Source organism: Terrapene carolina, unplaced genomic scaffold (assembly GCF_002925995.2).
Source record: "Terrapene carolina triunguis isolate 2854851 unplaced genomic scaffold, T_m_triunguis-2.0 Scaffold102, whole genome shotgun sequence".
Taxonomy (NCBI): Eukaryota; Metazoa; Chordata; order Testudines; family Emydidae; genus Terrapene; species Terrapene triunguis.
Genome location: NW_020664453.1, coordinates 3,696,967 through 3,719,562, shown reverse-complemented (window position 1 = coordinate 3,719,562; position 22,596 = coordinate 3,696,967). Strand labels below are relative to the sequence as shown.

Genomic DNA, 22,596 nt, shown 5'->3' with positions numbered 1-22,596 from the left:
GGCCTGGCCCGCCAGGGGCTTACCCTGAGAGGCTGCGAGCCAAAGGTTGCCGATCACTGATCTAGCCCTAAAAGCCTTACATCTTGCCAACAGTTCTGTAATAGTCTTTTACGCATGACTAAAGGCAAAAGAGGAGTATGTAACGTATCGGTTTGTTCTCCAGTTATGTGACATAACAATGCCCTGAGGCTGTGTCCATGAGCTGACTGTAGAACAAGCATCTAAAAATCTCTGCTAGAAAACCTGTAATTTTTATGAACCAGAGCCTGTGATTTGTTGCCATATTATTTGTTGTTGCTACTGAGTTCTGGACTTCACTCTTCTCTTTGAGCTGCTCAGCTGAGCCTCACCAATGCCTATATTGACATGTGGGGAGGGATGACTTCTTACTATCTGTGCCTCACAAATACCATTTCCTTGGTCCTCTCTCCCCTGCTCTTTCCTACTCTTTGTTCTACTCACTCTGACGTTCTGCCTTAAATTACCCAGACAGCTTGTTGGGACAGGGATTGTCCTTCAACTCTGCATTTGTACAGCCCTAGCACTATGCCTGTCTGGAGTTACGCCTGATCCTGCCTTGGGCCTCTAACTGCCACTGTAATGCTACCAGCACTGCACAGTAATATAATAGCAGAAGTATAGGCCGAAATGACATTCGTAACTTCCACATTCAGCATAAGATCTTCTGAAGGATGATAATACTAAAAGCCAGTTATTCCAATCAATAAATGGGAATGGCCCTAGTTTAAATGTGTCCAAAGTGTCACATTAGCTCAGAATAAGAATGTTATTAATATGAATTTAGAAACAGCTAGGAGTTTGGACATTTCAGTTGCTATCCCCAGTCATCTTCAGCTTGTTTATGGCCCGGGCAAGCTCTCAACCTGGAAATTACTCCGCACACAAGGAAACTTCCCATCCAAACATTTATACAGAGAACTATGTTATATTTTTATTTCGACATGTTTTCTGGCTCGGTGAAAGGAGCAGCCTTTGGTATGACAGGGAGCTCTGCTTTGAGAGGCTGCAGTTGACAGTTGTGGATGAAGCTTCATTTAAACAACAACAACAAAAAAGTCAGCATAGAAAAGAGATTTTGACGTAGAAATATACTTATTTTAAAACTCAGGATGAAGCTCACTGAAGAGATAAGAGAAAAGGGATAAAGATTCTAAATAGAGAAGAAACAGGAATGTTAACAGAGTATCAGTAGACAAGCTTAGTGAGGTTTATCAGATTTGGATAAAAGAGAGGATTGCTATCAATCCTCCACAAGTACTCAGCGTTTAGTAGCAAAGACAACATATTTGTCCTCGTCCATGAGAAAAAAAATCCTTAATTTGATAAACAACCACATCTAAAGTGCCTTCTTTGCAGCACTTCAGTACTTTCCACTCTGTCTGCTTTTTTAAAAAGTGAATTTAATTCATGTGAAAAGTGCTGGACTGACAGGCCTGGAGACTGAAAGCCTTTTATTTGTTTTAATGCACAGGAAAGGTAAAACATTAGAAATACTTTCCTACCAGTGTGCCTTAGCCCAGTCCTAGATTGAGAGAGCAGCTCATTCTACATTTCTGCTCAGTCCTTGACCTCTCCGCTGTGGCTGCCAATTGGCATCCATAACACTGGGGGCTATTTTGTGGTATGGACACCTGTCCAAAAAGAACTGGCCAAAAGCCACTAATTTGGTTCACACCAGCTACTTAATAGCTTCAGAAGATGATAAAATTTGTCCTCCGAATAATTTCCATGTTAAGAATTCACATGTGCATGGAACAAGCTGAAGATAACAAAGGATACATCAACTGAAATGCCCAGAAAGGAAATTCTCAGCGGTTTCTAAATCCATATTAATAGCATAATTATCCTGAAATAAAGTGATACTTAGAATACAGTTTACTACCTTTTTAGGGGTTACTTCTGAGCATTGAAAAAATGAAATTAAATGCAAGCAATTTAAAACAGCTTTCTATTAAAAATGGACTCAATACTACAATCCTTGTTTGTGTAAGTAGGGCAACTAAAATGAGGGTTGCAGGTTTTAGTCCTAAAATTGTTTTAAGATCATTAATTCAGCACTCTATCTGTGTAGAAGCCCAGCGCCCTCCTGACATCCAGGGTGTGTAGCCTACGCTCCTCATCTGATGCATGAGGCTTTGGAAAGAAGACGGGTAAGTATATGTCCTGGCCAGTATGAAACTGGAAAACGACCTTGGGCAGAAACGCTGGGTGTGGCTGCAGCTGGACCTTATCCTTGTAGAAGACCGTATAGGCTCCGAAGTAAGTGCCCTGATCTTGGACACCTTGCAGGTCAACGTTATCATGACCAGGAATGAAACCTTCCAGGAGAGAGCAGGAAGCTAGAGGCTCAAAGGGAGGCCCCATGAGCCTCGACAGCACGAGATTCAGGTCCCAGGGAGGGATCCTGGACGTGCGGGTAGACCTTTCAAAAACTGTGCTGTCATGTCATGAGTGAAGATCGACCTGCCTTGGAATGGAGGATGGAAAGCCAAGATAGTGGCCAGGTGAACTGTGATTGATGATAGGGACACCACCTGGAACTGCAAACTGGCTGTTGAATAAATTTTTCTTCCAAACAGATCTAACCCTTTGGCCTCTTTATTTTTGGGGGTTGAACTGGTATACCCCTGCTTGTTTTTTTATTGGCCACAGAGACCACCGGTGAGCCGGAGGGTGGGTATAGAGGTATTCAAATCCCTTGGCCGGGACAAATACACTCAACAGTTCATAGAATTATCAGCAAGCATTAAACACTGCATTCCCATTCCCACATGTGTAATTAATGGCTAAAGAAAACTCCCTTGGGTAAATTTTTATGATATTTCCCACTTACTGTGTTGACTTTTTTTGTTTTTAATCATGAAAGAATAAATGTTTGAGCTAGGGAAAAAATTACTGTCCATAACATCAAAATTAGGGGACGTATTTCACTCATAGTACACAAAAGCTTTTCCCAAAGACCAAAAAAACGTGACAACAGACATGGAGAGGCACCAGTGGAAAAAACAAAGAAAGAGATAGAGCCCTTAAGGGTGTAGTTACCCAGAATTATCAGCGGTTCCAACTTGGATTCCATATCATTGACTTAAAAAAATAAACGCATGAAGTGTCTGAGAAATGAGCTATGTCATATTGGAAGATTAGAACTGACAGTCCTGGAGAAAAAAAGTGAACTTCAAAGAGAAACCTAGCTGAAGAAAGGGAGATCATTTGGGCCACACACAAAAAAGTCAAGTGTTAATAGCCTTACCAATTTGGCTGTGTGATCTTGTCAGAATTGCTAAATTGACCAAAGGTGGGCATAGCCAGTACCTGGATGGCAGCCCTCAAATAAAACAGAGACTCTGCAAGAAGTGATGCTGGTGATTTAGGAGGAAGCACTCTTTTGCCCCTGAATCAGCAATACATCCATGATCCAGTATGGGGCCTGAGGCAGTATGCTGTCTTTAGGAAGACACATAAAACCAAGGTCTGTTGCCCATTTAAGCCCCTACAGCACTTTTTGCACAAGTATGCATGCTAACCAGTATATCTTAACCAAATTCTAGCTGTGTTCTGTAACTGCATTCTACTAGAGTGACAACAGAATAGTCAGCTGTACACAAAATCTACTCTACTTTCCTCAAGTAGCTCCAACTCTTCCTAAATCGGCTGAATAGCATTGTCAATAAAGAGTGACTGTGGAGTTTGTTGGTGAGAAAAGTCATCCATTCATATGCAATCTATAAATCACTTTAGGAGCCTCTTGGAAGAAAGCTGCTATATAGATATTAGGTATTATTATAACTCACCAGTAGTGCAACCAGCCTCGTCAATCCCACTTTCACAGTCTTTCTCCCCATCACATCTCCAGGATGATGGGATACATTTGTTGCTTGAGTCTCCACAGCTAATTTTTTCAGCTGGGCACACTTGTTTGGCTAAAAAAAAAAAAAAAAAATACAAGGAAAATAAATGTAAATATGAAAACAGCAGTAGACATTAAAGAGATATTGGTTTTAGTAAATTTAATGTGGCCAAATTCTGAAACTGATATCCAAGTAAAATTCCTATAGTAAGTGGCAGAGACCATTGATATCAATGGGGATTGGGCATGTTTAGAATACCAAAAGTCAAATGCAGATACATCACAATAAAAGAGCTTCAGAACTGATTTTTATTTAAATATTCAGCAAATAATTTATCTGACACATTTTTTATTATTAATTGATCTACTAGTAGCTAATGTGGTGGATTTTTGTTTTGTTTTGTTTGGTTGGTTGTTTTTTTTGTTTTGGCTGCAATTTCTTTTGTACAGCAATTTCTGAATTTCATGAAGCAAGAGAGATTTCCCCTATAAGACAAGGGAGATAAGTAGACAGGATAATCACAAACTCATAGATTTTGCACACATCCAACTACAGTTGGCTAAAAATTAGAAAAAACCACAATGAAAGGCACCAGGCCACAAACAAGCTTAGGGGATGGAGAGACTTGCAGAAATAGAATCTCTGGTATATAAAAGAAAATGCACTGATGCACTGTGGTCTTCGTTCTTCTCTCACTTACATTAGTTTTACACTGCGAAAACTCCCTTAGCTCCATGGGAGTTATTTCCGATTTATACCAGTACATGTAAGGTGAGACTCAAAAAAACGGTCACTCACCTCTCGTAACTGTTGTTCTTCGAGATGTGTTGCTCATGTCCATTCCAATTAGGTGTGCGCGCGCCGTGGGCACAGTTGTCGGAAAGTTTTTCCCCTAGCAGCACCCATTGGGTCGGCTGTGGAGCCCCCTGGAGTGGTGCCTTCATGGCGCTCAATATATGACCCTGCCTACCTGGTGCCTCCTCAGTTCTTTCTTGTTGGTTACTCCAACAGAGGGGAAGGCGGGCGGGTTTGGAATGGATATGAGCAACACATCTCGAAGAACAACAGTTATGAGAGATGAGTAACTGTTTTTTCTTCTTTGAATGATTGCTCACATTGATTCCAATTAGGTGACTCCCAAGCCTTACTTAGGCGGAGGGGTCGGAGTTAAGGAAACGCTGATTGCAGCACTGCTCTGTCGAAAGACGCATCATCTCTTGTGTGCCGGACGATGGTGTAGTGAGAGGTGAAGGTATGCACCGAGGACCAAGTTGCTGCCCTGCAGATTTCTTGGATCGGGACCTGTGCCAAGAACGCTGCTGACGAGGCTGGGCCCTCATGGGGTGTGCTGTAAGAGCTGGGGCCGGTACTTTGGCCAGCTTATAGCCCGTGCGGATGCATGACGTGATCCAGGAGGATATTCTTTGAGATGAGACCGTGAGCCCTTTCATCCGGTCTGCCACCGCTATGAACAATTGGGTCGACTTCCTGAATGGCTTAGTGCGCTCGATGTAGAAAGCTAGCGCTTGCCGAACATCGAGGGAGTGCAGCCTCTGCTCCCGGCTACTGGCATGAGGCTTAGGGTAAAAGATAGGCAGGAAAATGTCCTGACTGGTGTGGAAGTGCAACACCACCTTCGGGAGAAAGGCCGGGTGAAGCCTGAGTTGCACCTTATCCCTGTGGAAAACCATGTATGGTGGGTCAGAGGTGAGGGCCTTTAGCTCCGACACTCTCCTCGCAGAAGTAATGGTGACCAGGAAGGCTACCTTCCATGACAGATATAGGAGGGAGCAAGTTGCCAATGGTTCGAATGGGGGCCCCATGAGCCTGGAGAGGACCAAGTTAAGGTCCCACGCAGGGACAGGTTGTCTGATCTGGGGATGTAGGTGGTACAGACCCTTGAGGAAGCGACCACCCATACGGTTGGCAAAGACGGATCAACAGGAGGCTCCTGGGTGGAAGGCCGAGATAGCAGCGAGGTGTATCCTTATGGAGGATGCCACCAGGCCTTGCTGTTCCATGTGTAGGAGGTACTCCAAGATGAGGGGTACCAGTGCCTGGAGAGGGGGTGTACAACGCTGGTCACACAAACAAGAGAATCTCTTCCACTTTGCCAGATACGTGGCTCTAGTGGAGGGCTTCCTGCTGCCGAGGTGGACCTCTCTTACTTGCCTCTAAGACGGAGAGCTGCTCCTTTCTTGCTTCCGGTGCTGCTTCTGTTCCGGGGAGTGGGAGCGGTGCCGGGTCGATCCCACCAGTTTCAGCGCCGGGGAGCAGTGGTGCCGCGGGTCTCTGCCAAAGTCCTTCTGCGGTGCCGCTTGCACCACTGTTGCCAGGGCGCTACGCACCGATGAACTCGGTGTCGGGTCTTGCTGCACTGCTGGAGGGGGTGGTCTAAGTGCCGTCTCCATAAGGAGCTGCTTGAGGTGAAAGTCTCGCTTCTTTTTGGTTTTGGGGCGAAACCCTTTACAAATTCTGCACCAATCGGCTTGGTGAGCCTCCCCCAGACACTTTAGACAAGCGCCGTGGGGGTCACCCATCGGCATGCAGGACTTGCAGGGTTTGAACCCTTGGGACTTGGGCATGTAAGCCCTCCCAAGGAAAAGCGGTTGGGATAGAGGATAAACCCCCCAGCCCAACTGCTAACTACTAACAAGCACAGAGAACAACAAACAAACAAAGCTAGGGAAACGTGGTAGAACTTGCTGAGCAAGATGCTATAGTTCCAATGACCATCACTGGCGGTAAGAAGGAACTGAGGGGATGCTGGGTCGGCAGGGTCATATATTGAGCGTCATGAAGGCGCCACTCCAATGGGCTCCACAACTGACCCGATGGATGCTGCTAGGGGAAAAACTTTCCGACGACTGTGCATGCAGCGTGTGCACCTAATTGGAATCGATATGAGCAATCACTCGAAGAAGAATCTATATTTAGTGTTAACTAGTCTACATAATCCCATAGCATTTTGTGGTTTAAACCATATAATTAAGTACTCTGGAATGTTCATCCAATTAGACAGTCACTCACTGAACAGTCCAACTCCTCTTTTTAGAAAAAGTTGTTTTCAAATGGATTTCTTCGTTCGTACTAATGCTGGTAAGACTACGTGTGTCTGTGATAAGATGAGGTTTTAATTATAAAGGGAGGAGCCTCAACACAGAAGCGAAATGTGTTTCGCATAACCCTGTGCAAGTACTTACACAAAGAGACAACCAGCTTTCTATATGCTGGCTGGGAGACTGTGGACAGCAGTATCCCTCAACTGATTTCACCACCAACTTTAAGAACCAGGCCTCAGAATCGCCTCTAATAATCCTAGAAGTGTCAACCAACCACCTGAAAGGCTAATGGTGAATTTCTTTTCTCTATCTTCTCAGTCCCCTGACTATCTATACAAACCTCTGCTTCTGTGAGCTGTGGGCGACCAATACATCATGCAAAACCAGCACTCGCTTACCGCTGCCAGCCAGCTAACAACATATGTAATTGCTGCTTTGTAACTCCGGGAGAAGACAGCATTGGGGCAGAAGCTAGTTACAATTTCTCACTGCACATTGTTTAAATTATATTCTTTTCTAGATTATGCAATGGTCACAAAAACACCATATTTAGGTGGTTTTTTTTTTAAAGTATTTGGTTTATTAATAAAACTATCAGCTAAACTTGGGAAGACTAATAAAATATGAATGATTTTCCCCAGCAGTATTATTTATTCTGTTAGGAACAAAATATTTGTCAGCGCACTGGTCCATCTAGGCAAGTCCAGTATCCTACCTTTGGCAGCTGTCCACATCTGATACTTCAGAAGAAGACAGTCTGCCTTTCCCTCTGGCCCCAGTTTCATAATACACCATTAGCCTGATTTTCAGAGCTGCTAAGTACCCAAGTTAGTTCCACTGAAGTCAATGAGACAGCACCTCTGAAAATCAAGCCACTAGTCAACTGTGCAATACTGTACATCATTACAGTATCTTCCCATGCATTGCTACTCATGATATTATTAACTCAATGTGTTCTCAGTGTGAGAACCATCAGAACTGCACAGCTGTGCCATGCAGCTCTTTTCCAGTTTGCCTGAACTGTTCAAACAATCCCATTCTAACAGAAAAATGAAAAGCCATTGGGAGCAGTCATTAACAGAGAACATCTTACTGACACAGATAGGAGCCAGCAGACACTGCTTCAGTTGTCAATTTAGACTGGAAATCTCCTATCCCCTTCAAAACAGAAGTATGAAAACTACAGAAATGATGTTTTCCTTCACCACTAGAAAAACAATAAGTAAATCAGCATGAGGGAACTCGAACAATTTTATTAAAATGATGTTAAAAAAAAAATGAACGGAGTTTGAGCATAGAAATTTCTGTTTATCAGGGAATAACATACAGATTATTGAGGGTGCAAAGTTTGGTTTAAGACCAGGTGGCATAAGGAATACATAATCTGCAATATCCCCGATTGGGGGTAAATTCTATATTAGAACTTGTCCTAACAGATAAAGAGGAACTGATCACAGAACTAAAAGTTAATGGGAGCTTAGGTGCAAGTGATTGGGTCTTGATCACATTTATAATGTGTAAGCAGAATAGTCTAGACTAGTAATATATCTACTTGGTGCTTTAACAGGGCCAATTTCATAAAGCTGACTGTAATTGTTAGGCAAATCATCTGGGAGGAAGAATTTAATCAGAAAAATGTGAATGATAATTGGGAATCATTTAAGAACACCTTACTATATCCCCAAAAAGCTACACTCCCACAATTGAGGAAGACAGCTGTGCTGGTTAAAAAACCAGCCTGGTTTAGAGGGGAAGCTATAAAAAATAAAAATAATAATATATAACAAATGGAAGGAAGGAGAACGTGATTGTATTCATGAGTATAAATCAGAAGTTAGGAAGTGTAGAAAATTGATAAGGAAAGCCAAGGGACACAAGGAGAACTCTATGACACAATAGAGTTAAGTAGGGTTTTTTTGTTTTGTTTTGTTTTTTAAAATATATTAGAAACAAAAAAATCCCTACCATGGTATTGGTCCGTTACTAGATGGAAATAGCAGAATTATCAATAATAATGCAGAAAAGAAAAAAGTGTTTAATAAATATTTATGTTCTGTACTTGGGGAAAAAGCAGATGATGCAGTCACATCATATGGTGATGATAACCCTCCTTCCATTTCAACTAGTATCTCTGGAGGATGTAAAAATGAAGCTACTAAAGTTAGTCATTTTTAAATCAGCAGGTCCAGAAAAGAGTTTTAAAAGAACTGGCACAGGAGCTTGCTAGACCATTAATATTGATTTTCAATAAGTCTTGGAGCACTGGGGAAGTTTCAGAAGACAGAAAGAAAGCTAATAGTGTACATTTTTGGGGCACTGAAACTATTCACGAATTTGGATAGAATTCAGCAGTTTCAGCTGAAAAAAAAAAGCCTTACAAATTGGAAACGTCAAAACATTTTGTTTCAACATTTTCAAAATGAGCCATTTCAACATTTTGTTACAAAATGACATTTTCAAAGACAATCTCTTGTCTGTGTGTCATACAGGAGGAGAAGACCATAAGTGGGGCTTGGGCATGGGGGCGAAGGGAGTGGGAAATATTCCCTAGCACATTTGGTTTTGAGGAAGAGAACATATAATGACAACTGACATTGTAATCATTGACCTGCAGGAAGGTTATGTAGTATTCACAATTTAATTGTGGGCACTACTCTAGCCATCTGTCTACAGCAGCCAAACAGCCTGGGGGAGCAGGAGGAATGGGGAAGGTAGGGACAGGAGAATTCTATTCATGGAGAATAGAAGAATGAGGTTAATCATCTCATTGACTGAGAAATTATAGACATTAACAAAAAGTAAATTAGACCAGATGAACTTGCAGGATGCAGGGACAGAAGCTGTCACTTGTCACAGTTCATCAACTCTTTGCATTGAGCCAGGCCCCAGTGGCTACTGTGAGTCCAAGTGATCTTTGCACTGAAGACAAGTACTCCGCACAAAATGAGATATAAAAGAGAGAGAAATTGAATAAAAATCAAAGTGAGAGTACTGGAGAAATACCCAACAGTATTTTTACAAGCTTCTTCTTAGAGATACCAAGACAATTCAAATGCAATGGGACTTAACATACTGCACAAGCCATGAAACGGTCTCCTCATAGCAGCCGAAAATCATGCTTGGTTTATATATTGTCTCATATCTTGCTTACAGAATTTAGTATGCTTTGGACTTCTGTGACTAAAATGTTTAGCTCCTTCTCTTCTTCTCCGGTCTTCACACACTTGAAGGAAATGGTTAATGTAGTACGTGACAGTGACCGTCAAAGCTGGATATCCTGTGCTCATGTGAACTATAGCAAGGTCTGCCTTTTCAGAAATAGACCATTAAACAACTTGGTTAAAATGTCAGACACATCAAGACCAATTTATCACAATGAACTGCAAATGCCAAGGATGGACAACAATGCTTTATTTATAAGGAGACAAGAGCAAAGGAGACAAGAAGGTTCCATTTACTCACTACAGCCAATGACACATTCTTCTTTTTCTTTACATGAGGCTACAAAGTCTTTCACAGAACCATAGAGCCTAACTGGCGCCCCACTGTTTGGCTTCCTCTTATGCCACTGCTGAGCTTTTCAGGCTCCGGACATCATGTATATTCAAGAAAGCCCAAGAGAACAGAATTGATTTGCTTTCAGAAGACCATTTGTCAGGTTCTCACCATACAGGTACTCTGAGAGCATGCATAAAATGTAATTAAGCAACTTCTACTGGTGGGAAACCTACAAGACTTTTCATCAGCAGACTGTATCTATGAAAAAAGCATCCTTTGTGGAAATGCACCATCTTAATGATGGAGCAGTTTTTTCAGTATCTCTGTTTTAAGAATCCCCAAGACCCTTTTTTCTTGTTTCTTTCAGAAAGCTTTAATTAGCACAGGAGAGAATGCCAGACTGAATGGTTTTATTTTATTAATTATTATTTCTGTCATGTCAAGTAAATTGCTTCTCCTCAATTTCCAGTGCAGCTTTTGGATCTTTCAAACCCTACATAACGGAATCCTCATCAATGGTATGGCCCTTAATTTAAAAGAAGGCTTGGATTTCTTTAACTGGGGCCTACGCACAAACTGTCCTAGTATCTTCCTTCCTAAATGTTAGGAATTCCTCCCCACTCTTGAAGACCAAGGCCAAGTCGGACACATTGTCTTGCCAGGAGATACTCCCTTTGAATTCATTGAAGGAAGGATCATGCACTCTGTGCTTCTACTCAAGGCAAGCGTTATCGCAAAAAGAAAATTGTTAGAAGCTGGTAGTCAGCAAAAAACTTAACACTGTTAAATGGAATTCTAGTTTCAATTAGGATATGCTCCTGACTTCTGGAGATTTATGATTAAGCAAGACGCACATGATTAACGGTCATGTTCATCATGCATATGTCTGCATATACGTTCTGAATTCATAGCTAACTTATACTTTGTGCATTTCCACTGAAGGCACAGGGACTGCATGGGGTCTAAGTCAGCTTCGAATTTATTCCTTTCTGAATAATTTATGGCTGGCTGCTATTTTACATAGTTACACTGTTCTAGTTTCTGTTAACATCTCCCTTCCTTATGCATTTCCCCCTCTTCATTCAGGAGCTGGAGCAGGTCTGGGAATTAGGAGAGCTGGATTCTATTCCCTGTTTACCCATTGATTCACTATGTGGCCTTAGACACTCACGCTTCAGCTCAGTTTACTCATCTCTGTAAAACATTAAGATACTTGGTTAAAAGGTATTATAAGCATTAAGTATCCTAATTATTATTCCTATTTATCCCTTCTTCCCCACCCCAAAAGCAAAAATCAAAGTCTTTTTCTTATAATCAGTAACAAATGTTTTCTATTTCTTCTAATAATCACTTACTGCTAATCATGATTGACCAAATTCACTGACACCAGCATTGAATTTGGGCTGGTGAATTCTTTTGATATTGATACAGAAGTCATATCATAACTACTTAGGGGTATTCCCCGAAATCACACTTATTTAGGTTCCTAAATATGGATTTATATATTAATAATACACAAACAAAAATCAAGAACACATTCGTGGGAGTTCAAACAGAAAGGCTTCATACACTATAGTGCAAAAGAGATTAAGATTCCATAGTCAATTTCTTCTCTCACCACATCAAGCTATATGCCATATGTAGGTGTATATATACAGGAGTGAAAAATTCTGTATGACCTCTCAGCTTTCACTGATGTTACTGGAACTCAACATTCAGTGGCAGAATTTGGTTCATCCACTGTATCTGTATTTACATTAAAGATACTCAGGGGATTGTTGATAAAAAAAGGAGCCTTTTAGCTCTAAGGTTTCAGATCAAATCCAGCCCCAGACCAGCATGGAACATCATGATTGGTGGCTCACATGAAATGAGACTGGGGCATCTACAGTGTTGGAATGAGGCCATCAAACAACCAGCACACCTGGCTTCTTTGTTGGCAGTCTCAGCAGAGAGGGAAGGATGCCTGGAGACTAATCTATCCACCACCCTTATTATATGGGTCAGGATTGAGGCACATTTGCAGGACACTGGGGAGCTTGCATTGCTGTCATTTGTCTGGACCAACTGCAGTGGATATATATGTATATATATAAAATAACCTTTCAGTGAGTATAAAGGCAGATTATAGGGGAAAACCCTGAAGCAACTATTATTTTTGCAGCTCAAGATAATTAACTTCTTTGAGGCTTTGAACATAAATTACTATAAATGACCCAAAGACTAATTAAGAAAGGACAATAAGAAAATATAACTATAAAGCTCAAGAAATTGCAACATCGTTAATGGGATAATAGTTGATAAGCCTGATAAAAATATTCACTTCTACAGTTTGATTTGTCTGATAGTGACTTGTTTTCAGAAGTTCTCTGGGGAATGGAACAGGATTTATGTGGATTTAATTCTGTTGCACGAAACAGTACAGCCCAAATGCATTCTTGGGTGTTTGTATCAGAAATTGCTCTCTCTTGGGCCGCATGGGTTAGAAGCCCATAGTTCCCATCCAACTCCTTTCCTCACTTAGAAATGAGATGATTAAAATGTGCTTACTGTACCAAGGGCTCAACATGCTTAGAGCAGATAGCACGTACATTGCTTTTAGACAGATTAACACACTGCTAATTATCGTCTCTGAGATCAGAGTAAACTATAACCAGGAATTCAAAATCCCAGGATTAATCCTAATTACCAAAATAAAGAGTGACTCCTGCAGAGTAACTCTGGCCTAGGCTTTTACAGGAGAGGTGTCGTATGCTTCACAACGAAGAACAGGGGCATTACAAAGCTACTTATTGTTGGGATTGATGATAAAAGTGATTCCCAGGGGTTTTGCCAGCAGCTTTAATATTTATTACATAAACTGATTTGAGTACCATGTAAAGAGGCAAGATAAGTTCTGTCACAGACTGAAAAGACTCATGGGGCCAGAATTTCAAAAGGGCTCAGGGACGGATTTGCAGTGCTCTGTACCCACAACTGGAGCCAGATTTTTTAAAGAGCTCAGCCCCCAGTAGTTTCTACTGACACTTATGGCCAGATTTTTAATACAGTTCAGCGTGTGGGGTGCCGAGCTCTGTTGCAAAATCTGGCCATTTCCTATCATCTACTCTTCCTAAAAGACTGAGTAATTGTAAGGGCTTATCTACATGAACTCTTAGCTCATGGCAAGCTGGGGTGTAAACATACTCCACACTAGCTTGCTGCTCACTAAGAGTCCATGTCTCGCTGCTACCATGCACTAAAATTTCCCTACAGTGCACTTCAATCTATTCCTGTTTCAAAACAGTGCAGATCAAAGCACACTAGGGGAACTATTAGTGTGCAGGGCATCAGGGTCTGCACAGACACACTGAGTATGTCTACACAGCCATGTAAGTCCGGGCTTGAGCCTGGGCTCAGACCTAACCCCCTTGCATCCACACACCAATTGTGCTAACCTAGGGCTCAGACCTAGGGTCCCGGGACCCTAGAGGACTGGAGGATCTGAGCCCATGTTAAGCTGGGACTTAGGGTCCAAGCCCTATTGCTTTCCTCTTCTACATGGCCCCAGCTTCATTTGGGTCCCAGCCCCAAAACTTCCCCGCAGCCTCCTGTGGTGCTGGCTCCAGCTCCTCCTTCTTGCAGGAAAGTTTTGGGGCTGGCAGCCCCAGGGAGGCAGGGGGGGCCCAGGTACAAGGGCCAGAGAGCAGAGTGGTGACAAAGCGGCTGCCCTGCAGGAAAGGGGAGCAGCAGAGCGCCTGGCTCAGCACAGCTGGGGGAGGACTGACCCCCAACTCCCTGGTTGTTCCCCCTCTCTGCAGCGTAGCTGCTTGGTCCCTGCTCTGTTCTCTGGCCTCCTGTGCCCTTCCTGGGACTGTGTGTGCAGAGGCACCCAGGCAGCATGCACTGTGCGGACAATGAGTGGGAGCCAGCCCGAAAACTTCCCCACAGCATCGTGTGGATCTCTTAACCCTGCCTCCCGGGGCACAGCAGGGTCATGGATAAGGGATCCCCAAAGGATCCTGGAGTAAGCCCTGGGGATGCACTTCACCGCTCCGCAGCCAGGTTAGGCTGTGTGTTTTTCCTCTGAAACCTTCATTTTATGTCAAACTTCAAAACAAACCAACAAAAATAAATAAAAAAACCCAACCAAACAAAAACACCTTCATTGAACAGCCCATTTTAAAAATTAAGGATTGCAAAGTTTCATTTTAATCATTTGACAGCCCTGGAACTGATGTCCTAATTATCCTCAGAAGAGGTGAACATGGGCACTTTCCTACCAATGTGACAGCCTAGAGGTGAGGAGCCCAATTCTCAGATTAGATGGCAGTTCAAACTGCAGTCATGCTACTCGGACAGCCCCCAAAGGAGCTAATTATGCACTGTAGTGAGCCGGTATGGCGCCCCTCCGTCCCGCAGAGGGCCGAACTCTCCCTAACTCCAACGTGGGCGGAACCACTGGGTCCGGAGCCCGCCCCTCCGAGGTCACGGCCCCGACCCGGAAGTATAAAAGCCCGCCGGCAGAGCTCAGTGCAGCCCAGGCCGGCAGAGAGAGCAGACGTCCCGGGCCAAGCTCCTGCTTGGGAGACAGCCGCAGGCCGCCTGCTACCCCACCGCGCCGGTCGAGCCTACCTCTAGCCAGCTACCCCGAGGAGGACTGGCCAAGCCTGCCCCGGGCCAGCTACCCCGAGGAGGAGAGCTGCCGGACCGGCCCCCAAGCCCTGCACCGGAGGAACCGATGCTGCTGGACTGGCCCGAACCCGGCGTCGCCAACGAGGTAGGCCCCGAGGGGGGACACGGAAGTAGCCCGGGGGTAGCCGACCCCGGTCAGGCTGCAGACACATGTGAGCCGATGTCAGTGTGTTTCGGTCAGGACACCCCACTGACCAGCAGCGGCAGTAACCGCTGCTAGGGCCCCGGGCTGGGACCCAGTGGAGTGGGTGGGCCTGCGTCGTCCCCCCCCCGTCACCCCCACTCACGGGTGGCAGGCTTCCCCCTCACCCGACGCTCAGGTAGGAACCTGGGCCGGATTAAACTGTTGACCAGTGCTCAAACCCTGCCCCAAAAGGGCCTGAGCTGTAACTGTTTGTGCCCCGCCCTGATCCAGGGCCTGGGCTACTTACCTGCTTGTCTGCTCAGCCCCTGCCCCAGAGGGCCTGAGCTCCTTGACTGATTGCTCGCTCAGCCCTGCCCCAAAGGGCCTGAGCTGGGACCGTTTGGGCCCCGCCCTGCTCCAGGGCCTGGGCCTCAGGACTAACTGTCGGTTGGCTCTGCCCCTGCCGGAGGGCCTGAGTCCAGAACTAACTGTTTGTCGCTCAGCCCCTGCGTAAAGGGGCCTGAGCTTTGATTGTCTGTGCTGTAGTGAGCCGGTGTGGCACCCCTCCGTCCCGGAGGGTAGAGCCCCGGCGCAACCGTATTACATGCACTTTATGTACTTATGCACTCCTTATGGGCACTTGAGTCCCATCAGTAGCACCGTCAGTTAGGAAACAAGGTGGGCAGTAGAGTTTTCCCACAGTGCAACACATTCATAGGGCTAGAGTGTTGACACTGGGAGATGGCGGGTGCTAGGCACTCTGGGATAGGGTTACTTTAACTTGGGTCTGTGCACTGCAGTGTGGACACCAGAGCCCTAGGTTCGAGTATGGGTCAAAAAATCCCTAACCTCGGGTTAAAATGCAGTGTAGGCACTCAAGCCCATGGTTCCCTGTCGTGGGTCAGCTAACTCAAGTCCCACTAACCCTAGGCATACATTGCTGTGTAGACATACCCTTTATGCACAGCAGGCTAGTGATTGACACCCCCGTTTTCCACAAAATAAGTGTTTGTGTAGACAAGCCCCCTGGTGAGGTTTTTAATGGTCTCTATACAATAAATGCCGGGTGTCCTCAAACTGTGAAATCTGAGGGAGCAAATAGGAGAATAGGACGTAGGTACCACGGTGCTTGGTGTGGTGCTTGTATAAGAAGATCTACAGGTTAAAACCAGGATTCTCTCCTCCCAAATGTGATAGTTGATTAGAGATTATTGCCTTCCAACAATCCATGTAACTATTTCTCATCCAGCATGCAGGAAGTCAGGGCATAAACCCTTGGGATATAACAAAGTTATATCTGATGTGACTAATGAGCCCCAATCTTTCTTGCCATTATACACAGACACATATTACTGTTACAAATTCACTCAAGATGTGACAGGACTGACATGCTGTTTATCCTCTGTGGTTAGTCAGATTCCTCCTTTTATTCTACCTCTTTAGAGAGAAAGAATGAGTTCTCCCCACCCCTCTCAAAAATCTGAGCATCCTCAATTTTCTCCATCCCTATTATACACCAGACACCCTCAGGGCCTGTTTGGCAACAACTCCTCTATTGGCTAAGGGCACAACTCACCATGGAGCCTCTCACCTCCTCTCTTGAAGTGGCCAGAGAAATCCCTCCTCTCCCCACCTTCCTCTTCAAAACTAAGAGCTGGGTATGCTACTTCTTTAGATGGCCCAGCAACTGCTGGCCTGGGAATGCGTCACCAGGACTGAACTGAACTTGGATCTTTCACATGGCACTGCACAGCTCCTCTGCTAAGTCATGAATGGATGGACAGTCAAAGAGAGGGGAAATGGGATATGTTAAGCTGCTTAGCATGATATACTGTCTGAGAGATGTGAGATAAAGTGCTTGAAATAAACAGAGTCACTAAATATGAATGGGTGTAAAACAGTAGCAACAAGGACAATCTGAAAAGTATTTCAGGAATATTTCCATCTTGTCAGAATTAAGTGAATGAGATAGTAAGAAGTGATTCTGGGTATTATGAGCCATTTGTCACCTCATTCCTACAGAAAAAACATATTGCCTTTCATGAGCCTACAGCCATATGGCCACAAGGCCCATTTTCTTAGACTGGCCTGCAAAGAAAATTAATGAAGCAGCAGCACAGTTATGGACTAGTGTCTGGTCTAATCACTAGTGGGCAGAGCTCCCAGTCTGAGTGGAGAAACAACAGCTTTCCACAAGCTAAACTCCGGACCCATCTGTCAGTATTTCCATGTATGTTGCTCCTTCAACCCTTTGCAATACCTTCTCTGGGGACCCCCAAGTCCAATTATCTACTCTGGGCTGACAATGGAGAAATATGAAAGTACACAGGATTAAATACTGCCCCAACTAAAGAATTGGGAATTCTGCCATTGACTTCAATAGGGTCAGGATTTCACCCACACACTATAGCGGAGGGTTGGCTGACTATAAGATCTGCGATACCAGATCCTACCATTGGTGCATCCCCGCCAGAAACCTGCCTCTAGCAATGGCCAATACCTGATGTTTCAGAAGAAGGCTTAAAATCAAAATATACCTAACTAATTATGCCATTTGTATTCCCCTTATCGTTATCTTAGTTTACACAGCTACAAATCATATAAAGAACTATTTTCACAGTGATTTGAAGATACAAATAATAAGTATTATTTATTATTAGTCATAAGGTTGACCAGCATTTTTTAAACTCAGGAGGGCATCAACCCTTCCTTCTGATGGTGCATAGGAATGGCTCAAGCCTCCTTATGGAAAGAGCTCATTACTCATTAGTAAATCAGCACAGAAGCAGCCTCCATTGTTATCTATGGGTAAAAAACGTACAGCAGAAGAGACTTCACAAGGGCTGGTTCCACAGTACCCTGTGCCCCTCCATAGATCTGGCAATAGGTCAAGCAGTGGACATAGTCTAGTGCAGGGATTCTCAGGACAAAATTTTTGGTGGTCTCAGAGTGCGGCCACCCACTCTTGCTGATGGCCACTCTGACACTCTTTCCTAAAATGCTTAATTAGCTTTAGGAAAAACAAATAAATATGCACATATACATGTCCAAATCAGTGTAATTTATTTATTGCTAGCTAGTAAGTCTGCTGTGAAAAGTGATGTTAACAAACAGACAAGTATCACTTTTCACAGCAGACTTACTCAGCCCTGGTAAGCCTGGGGACAAATTAAGCCCTGGATGGGGAGGTTGAGGGAGGCAACAGGGGCCAGGGGAAATAGTGGGGGCCTAGAGTCTGAAGCCCCGTGGCCGTGGGATGGGGACAGAGCCCAATGCTGAGCAGCTGGAGCCTGGGGCCTGCCACCATGGGGCCAGAGCTCGAAGCCCCATAGCCAGAGCCTACCACCCCGTCACCCCAGAGGTGAAGCCCAAAGCCTGAGCCGCACCGCCCCTGGGAAGGTGGGGAACTCACCCGCTGCCTGCTCCTCCAGCGTTGTGCCCCCGCTGTCTCCAGACGGGGCAGGACTCAACCCCTGCTTGCAGCCCCAGCAGCCAACACCAAGCCGGTGCATCCGGGAGCAACAGAGAGGGGGAGGGGCCACTGCTTAGCCCTCCCCTTCCCCCCAATCTCAGCCCAGGAGGCTGTGGCCATAAGAAAAGCCCCTGGTGTCCGCTTTTGAGAAACACTGGTCTAGGGATCAAAAGCTGGGGAATGAGAGTCAGGACAGCTGAGTTCCAATCCCAGGTCTGCCACCTCATGAGATAGAATCTGGGCCAGTCACGTAGGGCAAGTCTACACGACAAAATTAAGTCAACCTAAGTTACATCGTTGCACACCCACCGCAGTAATTACATCATTTTTGAATGTCCACACTACACTCCTTGTGTCAGCAGTGCACGTCCTCACCAAGAGCGCTTGCACTGATTGAAATGTCTGCGTGAGGCATTGTGGGACGGCTTCTGGAAGCCATCAACAGTCAGTGTAAGCAATGAAGTGTCTACACTGACACTGAGTTGACCTAACTACATGAACCTAAGCACTACGCCTCTTGCGGAGATGGAGTTATTAAGTCAGTGTAATGGGAGAGTTACATCACTGGGAGCTACATTTTAGTGTGCTCAGAGTTAGGTCGACATAAGCTGCTTTACGTTGACCTAACTCTGTAGTGTAGACCAGGCCTTAACCTTGTGCGCTTCAGTATCCCCCATCTCTAAGATGGCATAGTACCTGCCTTGTAGAAGAGTTATGAAGCTTCCTTCATTAAATGTATGTGAAGAACTCTGAGATCCTTGGACGACAGGTGCTACAAAAGCAGTGTCTCCTTCTGTGTATCACATGTAGGTCTTATAAACCTTGACTGTACATATCCCTTTAACAGGAACATACAGTGCTTCCCATTCAGGGTTTATCTTCAGAAAAGAATTTTGTTGTTCTTTTCTGCCATCTCCCTTCTGCTTCACTAGATACTCCTCCCTCTCATTCAGTTAGATAAAACCGCCCTTAAATCTTGTTTTTACCACTAGTATTTTTATTATATTTGAGACAAATAAATCCCCAGCACTGATTAACAAAAAGCTGGATTCCCTACATGCAAGTCCTTCAGATTCCTTTGCAATATTTACATTGTCTTTTTAGCTCTGCTGGTGAAGAAGCTTTGGACCTGGAGCCTAACTGCGAGTGTCCTTAGTCTGTGTGCTGATAGGCGCAGAGTAATCATGAAGAACACTAAGTAAAAATGCAATACAAAGTTGTATGAATTAACTAAGGAATGAGAAACAGCTGAAACAGAGCTTGCAGAAGAGGTTTTCAGGGTACCAAAAATAGGAACGTGCTGGACAAATAAATAAAACAATTAAAAAAATTAGCTCACAAAGTTATTTCTATATAGACTTCTAGTGGGAAAACTACTAAACATTCCCTTTTATAAAAGAGAGAGATTTTACCACTATCTATTTCACTAACAAGGCAACAGTGAGGCTCAAAAATCAAATGGCTTTGGTTGAAAGGACTTGAAAATGTACCGAGTGTTCCCTTCTCTCTCTCTCAATATTCTTTAAACTCTCTATTTTTAGAACCAGCTTGGTAGTCACTGATTTAGCACACCGCTCTGCACAAAACTGCCACCCTGCCATCAATCTGCCCTCGTACTGCCAGCTGTAAAGGGGGAGACTGCTACTCCATCCAGAGACACCTTGCACTTTTGAATGAACAGTGGGCAAATAAGGAAAATAGGAATTGGTCCTATTCTTGGCCCAAACATTGAATTGAACCTCAGTCCATCGTACAATGCAGATAAGTGCCTCTTTCCCTTCTGTAACCCCAACAGAGGTCCTCTACATTTGCTGATATCCTGGAAAGCCTATCATGCAGGTTTAGGTTTGGCCACCTCCAATATTCTAATCCAGTATAATCCACGCACTTCCCCAGGATCAGAGAGGCAGAATGAATTCCGGGCTGCTCTGATCCAGGCAAGCCTTGGGGCTGGTCCTCACTAACCCCCCAGTTCGAACTAAGATACGCAACTTCAGCTACGTGAATAACGTAGCTGAAGTCGAAGTACCTTAGTTCGAACTACAAGGTACTTACCGCGGGTCCACATGCGGCAGGCAGGCTCCCCCGTCGACTCTGCGTACTCCTCTCGCGGAGCAGGAGTACCGGTGTCGACCACTTCCGGGATCGATTTATCGCGTCTAGACAAGACGCGATAAATTGATCCCAGAAGATCGATTGCTTACCGCCGAACCCGGAGGTAAGTATAGACGTACCCTTGGAGTATGCAATATTTGAAGGTAACAGCTGTCCCAGCAGAGTTTGTTAGAACTTTGATGGGAAATCAGGAAAAGTCAAACAGAGGGACGCTGGGAGGCGAAAGAAAAGTGTTGGGAGAGAAATGGGAGTCATAAGACCAAGAAGGCACAGATAGGGAATGGAAGTCACATATTCTAACACTGATGAATGGCGCTCGCCAGTGGTGGCTCCACCCAGGCGCTTGACTCCCAACTTCTAAATCCACCACAGACAGCTTTACCAGAAGCTCCTGAATCAGTTATTTTTCTTAACAAGCACGTAGACCATCATATATCTCGGAGCCCCAAGTCTGACTGTAATCAGGTTACCGAGATCGGTGGTAATGCTGTAAGACGCTTTGTTTTACTCACATGGTCTGGTTTAAATATATTGCACCTTTATTAGTATCAGCCTCCGTTAGTAGAGACTGCAGTGGTACTTGGCAAACCACTACAGATTATGGCATGCAGTAAATCAATCATATTCCACCTTTAAATCCCTTGTTATTTCAGACGTTTGTAACTCAGCAGTTTGAATATACACTGGGATGGAATTTTGCACACGTGGTTTTGGCCAAGAGACACGTTCATTTTTTATTGCATCAAACATATTTGATTGTTTTTGATTTACAGGCACACACCACTGGGAGCTTCAGAGCCTTTTCATTCAATTACAGTAGGAGTCTGAAAAATTAAATCTAGAAAGAGTGAATTGCTAAAAAGATTTAACTATTATTTTTGGTTGGCAATTTTCTTGTCCAGCATGAGCCTCCTCTCCCATGATCCTTGGGGACTAGGCAATTCCCAGCAGACTTAGGGTATCTCTACACTGCATCTGGGAGCAAACCTCTCAGCCCGAGTAGACAGACTTTCACTAAGCTATCTCTGCTCGAGCTAGTGCGCAAAAAACAGCAGTGTGGACACTGCAGCTTGAATGGCAGTTCGAGCACTCAAGCCCACTTGGGTCTGATGACTGGCCCAAGTCTCCCTCAGAGTTGCAACATCCATATTGCTATTTTTAGTACACTAGCTCAAGTGAAACTAGCATGAGTCTGTCCATCTGAGTTGGGAAGTTCATGCAGTGTGATACACCCTTGGGGCACAGACAAGTGGAACTGAACAGGAACAGCAATGATTTTTAAAAGAAAACAGCAAGGGATTTATAGAGTAAGTTTAATATTATTTTAATTATAGTTTACTATAAGGATAGTATAGAATAGTATATAGAATTAGTATGTGTATGCTTGAAATGTGTGTGTTTGTGTTTTAATTATATTTTACTTATGTAAACTGTAAAGCAATTTAAGATCCGCTATCAGCAATTTGTTGCAAACTGGCCACTTGCAACAAATAGCTTCACTTACAATCTATAAACTATATGCTATTGTAGTTTAAGTGCTCTTTAACTTGCAATAAGGGATTTGTGTCTCAGAAATTTTGTGCCTTGCTTAGGATTTTTAGATCATATTGTAGTAGGGATTTATTAGTTACTTTAATAAAACGATACTTTGTTTTGGAAAGAATACTGCCTGTCAATATCAGTGTCCTTTGGTGTTTTCCTTAGCAACCCTGGGAACTTTTCCTCAGGAAGAACAGACTGACGGGGGGAGGGGGAAAGGCAAGGTTATTATAGCAGCATCCC

The 22,596-nt window shown here is 44.2% G+C and overlaps 1 protein-coding gene across 2 annotated transcripts in view; it reads right to left on the bottom strand.

The window, feature by feature from the left end:
• Positions 1-22,596, bottom strand: part of LOC112120530 (low-density lipoprotein receptor-related protein 8) — a 265,977-nt gene that overhangs the window by 76,712 nt on the left and 166,669 nt on the right. For both annotated transcript variants that reach the window (XM_024219642.3, XM_024219644.3), the window contains exon 4: positions 3,813-3,941. In XM_024219642.3, the coding sequence (XP_024075410.2) occupies positions 3,813-3,941 (129 nt within the window). The remainder of the gene's footprint in view (positions 1-3,812; positions 3,942-22,596) is intronic.